Raw genomic sequence first — 6,000 nt, forward strand, 5'->3', positions numbered from 1 at the left:
TGATCCCCCCAGCAAGCCTATGAGGCAGCTGCTATTATTATTTCAATTTTACAGTTGAGATAACTTGGGCAGAGGTTAAATGACTTGCATAGGGTCAAACAGATAGTAAATGTCTGAGTCTGGATTTGAACTCAGTTCTTAACTTCTGACACTGGGACCACCCAACCTTTGTCAAGAGAGATGTGTCACATATGGATTAACTCATTCCTCTGCAGTATACACTTAAGAACTCGATTCCCTCATCTTTTAAGCTTTCTTTTAAGCTTTTCTCTCTATGTGAGAGGCCAAACTATCTTTCTACTTATATTTGTGTTCTCAGTCCTTAGCATAATGCTCAGTACAAAGTAAAAAGTTAATAAATTCTAGGTAGCTGACTTCCTGCCTAAACACCTGTAGGCTATATTATTCCTTAGGAAATTTTAAGAGTGCCAGAGGAAGGAATTTCAAATATCTGGTGACCTTCCTGGAGAACTTATGGGAGTTCAGGGACAAGAGTCATGCAGGACTACAAGTCAATCCAAGAATAGCCAGATCTTTGGTGAATGATAAAGTTGCCATTTATAGAACACATGGATCATCGGCTTTCAAAGAATTAAAATATAAGAGCCACAAAGAATAAAACCAAGCTATCAGTGATCTCTGATGATTCAGAAAGCAAAGAGTTTGCAATGCTTCAGAATTATGACTAAAATAATAATCTCATTTTACCTAATATTCTTAATATTTATGAAATACTTGACCTTGGACAAGCTTGCAAAATAGGTAGCGCAAATATTAATATCTTTCAGAAGTGGAAGCTAATGGGTTGTGATCTGTACCATTGGAGGGAGAGTCTGCTTCAAGAAGATCACAGGTCCACACAAATATTTTAATATCCTGATAGGAATATCTAAGAAAAGATAGTAGTGAGTCATTTTTTTTCCAGCTCAATAGTCTGTAAGAGACAGAGTAGTCTCTGGACACTGGGGTTAGAATCTGGTCAATATGGAAACAAAAAGATGTAATCGTTCAGTTTAAAAAAAAACTGGCCTCTCCAGATAGCCTGTGTCTTATGAAGCAGGTTCTTGTGAAAGTGTGGAATCGAATTAGAGATCCTTTAACCCAACCCATCATTTACTATATGAAGAAATTGAGACAGCTCAAGATCTTTGACCGAGATATTTTCAGTTAATAAATGGCAGAACCATTCCCAACATTAGAACTAAGGTCTCTTGAGAGCTGTCTTCATTACTCTATGATGTCACCCTAGTTTATTGACAAGGATGGTAGTGCAATGACACGGCATCAGGAGGATCTGAGTTCAAATCCCACTTGAGATACTTATTCATATTAACTTCTTAATAATTATTGATATAATTATCAATCAGCTAGTCAGGAACCTAGACTTCTAAATTACTTGACCTCTTTGGGTCTTGGCGTACTCATTTGTAAAATGAGGTAGTTGGACTAGAGAACTGTCAGGTCCCTTCTATCTCTAAATCTTGATCCTGTCAGTTCAGTGGAAAATTGATGCTCCTGTGTAGAAGCAAAGTAGCCCATGGTGCAATGAATACTGGCTCTGATAATAACAGAACTTACCTCCCAGACTTGTGAAGATCAAGTGATCATATCTGTAAAACCATTTGCAAACCTAAACACACTATGTAAATACTAGCTGTTATCATTATTTGGCATCATTATAGTCATCTTAAGACCTCAACAATTGTAAGAAATGGAAGGAAAAAATATCATTTCAGAAATCTATGACCCAAAAAAGAGGGTCAGTCATCTAACAAGGGAGAAGAAGGGGAATAAACATATATTAAGCACTTTCTACTAAGTTCTAGGCTTGTACTAAATGCTTTACAATATACTCTTATTTCCTTTTCACAACAAGCCTGTGAGGTAGGCACTTATTATACCCATTTTATGGTTGAGGAAACTGAGTCAAAAGTAAAGTTGTTTTAAAGCTTGCAGAGACCTTGGAATGATGGAATCCAACTCCAATAGTTAATCAATGAGGAAACCACAACCTGAGGTCACCCAGGGAGGAAGCCTCAGAGTCAGAATTCAAATTTACATCTTCTGACTCCAAATTCAAGACTCATTTCCCATACCATGTCACTTGTTCTTAAGTCATAAAATAGAGGCAGCTAGGTGTCTCAAAGGTTAGAGTTAGAGATCTGGAGTCAGGAGGACTTGAGTTTAATTTCAGCTTCAGATACTTAGGGACTGCATGACTTTAGGTAAGTCACTTAACTGCCATTTGTCTCAGTTTCTTCAACTGTAAAATAATATAACAATAACAATAATAATTAATAATAATAATGATAATAAATCTAGCGCCCAGGATTGTTTTGTGAGGATCAAATAAGATGTATTTTTAAAACACTTAGAACATACCGGGAACATCATAAGCTTCTAAAAACATGTCTTTTTTCTGGAATAGGAAGCACATTGGAGTTAATATCAGATGACCATTCTTGTAACTGAATAAGAATATGAACCTCAGTGACCACTTCTGCAAAGTAAGGATATTAATATTTTTACTACCTACATTGTAAGCTTGTCAAAAGTCAAGTATTTCATAAATCTTAGAATGCTAGGCAAAATGGGATTATTATTTTAGTCATGACTCCAAAGCATAGTAAGGTTTTTACTTTCTGCATCCTCAGAGACCAGCGGTAGCTTAGTTTTGTTCTTTTGTGCTTTTATTATATTATAATTCTTTGAAAGCCGATGATCCATGTATTCTATAAATGGTAACTTTATCATTCACCAAAGATCTGCTATTCTTGGATTAACTAGAACATTCTGAGTAAACCAGATAATAGAGAGTAGAGAGCCTACCCTAATCCCCAGTCGGTATTTTCCATGTGGACAGGGTTGTGCTAGGCAGGCACATTAAGAAGGAGAGTGTAACTTTGACTGAAAAGGAATCTAAGAACCTCCTAGAGTGCTTGGCTCCCATGGATACTGGCAGTGACCGATAGATCTTAAGATGTCTAGGTGACCTAGAAAGGATGATTCATATATTCATAAGTAGATTAGAAACTTGGCATCATGCCAGTCTATATGAACCAGCTGAAATGAGAATTTTATTCTCCCAACTAAAAGACCTTTAATGAAAAAAAAACTCAAGTTAATTTCCACTCATTTCGTCCACTGTAGATTTGAACCAAATTATGAGTCTCAAATGCCTGAACAAAAACAATAAAATGAGATAGAACAAGACTCATTTCTATTGTTCTCCCAACTTAACAATGAATAGGGCAAAGGTCAACTCCTGGTTCTGGAGGACCAAAGAAGTCCAGTAAAAATCATCCACAGGTAATGGCCAAATCTCACCCCAATCCATTGTAGTGAATAAATCTTTTGCTCAACCTATTGCCAGAGACCATGGACAGACTATTGAATGTCAACTCCTTTCCTTTCCCCATGCTTAGTGGGGTGAAAGTCCTCCCTCAAGATGAAGGGACCAAGACTGGCACAGGAAAAAGAAGTTTGGGGAAAACAGTTGCCAAAGAAGAACCAAAAGGTTGCCAAAAGAAGGACCAAAGAGTACTGTACATCATCATCATGTTGAGCCATGTTTCTGAATGATGTCTCTTGGTCATGTGGCTCTTTCTGTGACCCAACTAGTACTGTAGAGACACATTTGGATTGAAACAGATGTGAGATGAAGGCACCACTAGATATTAATGTGCTCTCCTCATATGCTCCCACCCTAGCCTCCCCTGAGTAAATAAATACACACACACACATACACACGCCCATATAATGTGTCTATATGATCACTTGGGCAATTTTGTAGGCACATCTTCTGCTTACCTCCAGGACAATTTCTTTCATTTGGAACTGCTTTTGGGAGACTTTATCAGAAGACACCGGCTCATGATAGAAGAGGCAGAGCAGGTCATATTTCTTCAGCATTTGCTTGTAGTTCTTCTCATTGAGGTTTATTACCCGGTCCTTCCCATCATAACTGGGGAAGTTCAGTCCCTCTTCTGCCCTGCAAGAAGGCAGCAGGTAAAAACCCACTAGGAAAAGAGAAGCTAACTTCATTGAGGATGACCCTCTCTACCTGTTCTTTGCGAGAAATAATCCAGTGTAGTAGAGAAAACAAAGTGGTATTGAAGCCAAGGGCCAGGACCAGTTTATGCAGGATTTGCCTTTCTTTTGCCCTTCTGCTGTTTGATCCAAACTCTTCCAGCTCAGTTAACTTTGCAGTTATGGACTCAGGACAAAGAGCCCCAGACACTCTCTCACACACACATGTGTGTGTACAAAGAGACAAGCAGGGGAGGTTGTCAAGCCAAACCCCAGATACCTTACATAGCTTGGCCCAACTCCTGTGTCGTGAGGAACTCCATTTTTAGGATGCAGTTGTTTCAGGCTAAAAATAAACCATGCAATGAATAAAAAGGACAGATATGACACTATTGAGGGATTCGCTGACACTATGGAGGTGGGGGGGCAAAGAAGATAGGGCACAAAGGAGAGAGATGGCTATAAAGGACACAGAAAGAAGGGAGGAGAAAAAAGATAAGGTGCTAGGGCTTCAATTAGCTAATGGAAATTTGAGGAAAGCATCACAATATATACCACAGGTTCAGGATCTTTGAGTTGGACAGGGGCTTGAAGGGCAATTCAGTCAATTCTTAGAATTATAGAATTTAGAATTGGAAGGAACCTTAGAATTCACCTACTTCTACCCTTTCATTTTACATATGAAGAAACCAAGGTATCCCTGGAGGTTCAACGGCTTGCCTAAGAAGACAGTGAATCCAGGTTCACAAACTCCAGTCACCACTCTTGCCCAACAGTCCTCTAATTTTCACCTTCAAGCAGCTCATGCCCAGACCATAGTTCCAATAACCATTGGGGGTGTTTTGAGCAATGATGGGATAAAAATGGGAAGAATTTTTTTTGTTTTACTGATGCTTTATTTTTTATTAACAATGATATCAAATTCCATTAACTGTCTTGACCCAGTTGACTGATGCTTTTTTTAGACAAAGGAGTGCAGTTGGGAAAATCAAACTGCCAAATGGAACGTGTTAGACCATGTATTCCTTATTATACAATCATGGTCTTCCCCCACTTGACTCCTGAGCAAAGGAATGTATGTTGGAGCATCAGTTTTCTGAAGTTAGTCATTATATTGATATGAATATTGATGTCCCTTTAAGGTTTTTTTTTTAGTTTTTGCAAGGCAAATGGGGTTAAGTGGCTTGCCCAAGGCCACTAGGTAATCATTAAGTGTCTGAGGCCGGATTTGAAACCAGGTACTCCTGACTCCAGGGCTGGTGATCTATCCACTGCCCCACCTAGCCACCCCTTGAATTGTTTTCCTTCACATTATTGTAATCCTTGTATATATTTTCTTTTGTGGTTCTATGGATTTGCCTCTGTGGAAATTCAAATAATTCTTTCCTCGTTACTCTTGATTTCTCAGTCTTCATTTCATATGAGATAATAATATTGCAATATATTCATATACCATATCACAATTTGTTCAGCCAGTCTCAAAAGCTATGACCACCCATTTTGTTTCCAGTTTTTTGTTTGTTTGCTTGTTTATTTTGCTATTTCCTCAAAGGAATAGGTATTACTGTCTTGGTGTATAGATACAGATAAATAGATAAATATCTCAAAACATCCCTCTATCTTTGACTACTTATGGTGTATCACCAGAAACATAGTTCTAAATTGTATTCCAGCTTGGACCAGTTCACAATTATTGATAGTTTTCTGGGAAAAGCAAGCTTTCAATGATCTCTGAGTTATTCAGTTATATATTTATTGCTTCCCACTGTATTCCTTTTACATTACATTATAATACCATATATTATATATCCCTTATCCTTAAATACTTCAGTCACATAATGAAAAGATGGGACTTATTGGAAAAGACCCTGATGTTGGGAAAGATCAAAGGCAAAAGGAAAAGAGGATGTCAGAGAATGGGATGGATAGATAGTGTCATGGAAACAATAAACGTGAACTTGGATAGACTTC

The 6,000-nt window shown here is 38.0% G+C and overlaps 1 protein-coding gene across 1 annotated transcript in view; it reads right to left on the minus strand.

Moving 5' to 3' along the window:
- CASQ2 (calsequestrin 2) overlaps nucleotides 1–4,293 on the minus strand; it is a 95,226-nt gene extending 90,933 nt beyond the window's left edge. Inside the window, exon 1 of the mRNA XM_074188515.1 lies at nucleotides 3,811–4,293. Coding sequence (XP_074044616.1) covers nucleotides 3,811–4,044 — 234 coding nt within the window. The 5' untranslated portion in view covers nucleotides 4,045–4,293. The remainder of the gene's footprint in view (nucleotides 1–3,810) is intronic.
- Nucleotides 4,294–6,000: the final 1,707 nt, after the last annotated feature.

This window comes from Macrotis lagotis, chromosome 5 (assembly GCF_037893015.1).
Source record: "Macrotis lagotis isolate mMagLag1 chromosome 5, bilby.v1.9.chrom.fasta, whole genome shotgun sequence".
NCBI classification, from domain to species: Eukaryota; Metazoa; Chordata; class Mammalia; order Peramelemorphia; family Peramelidae; genus Macrotis; species Macrotis lagotis.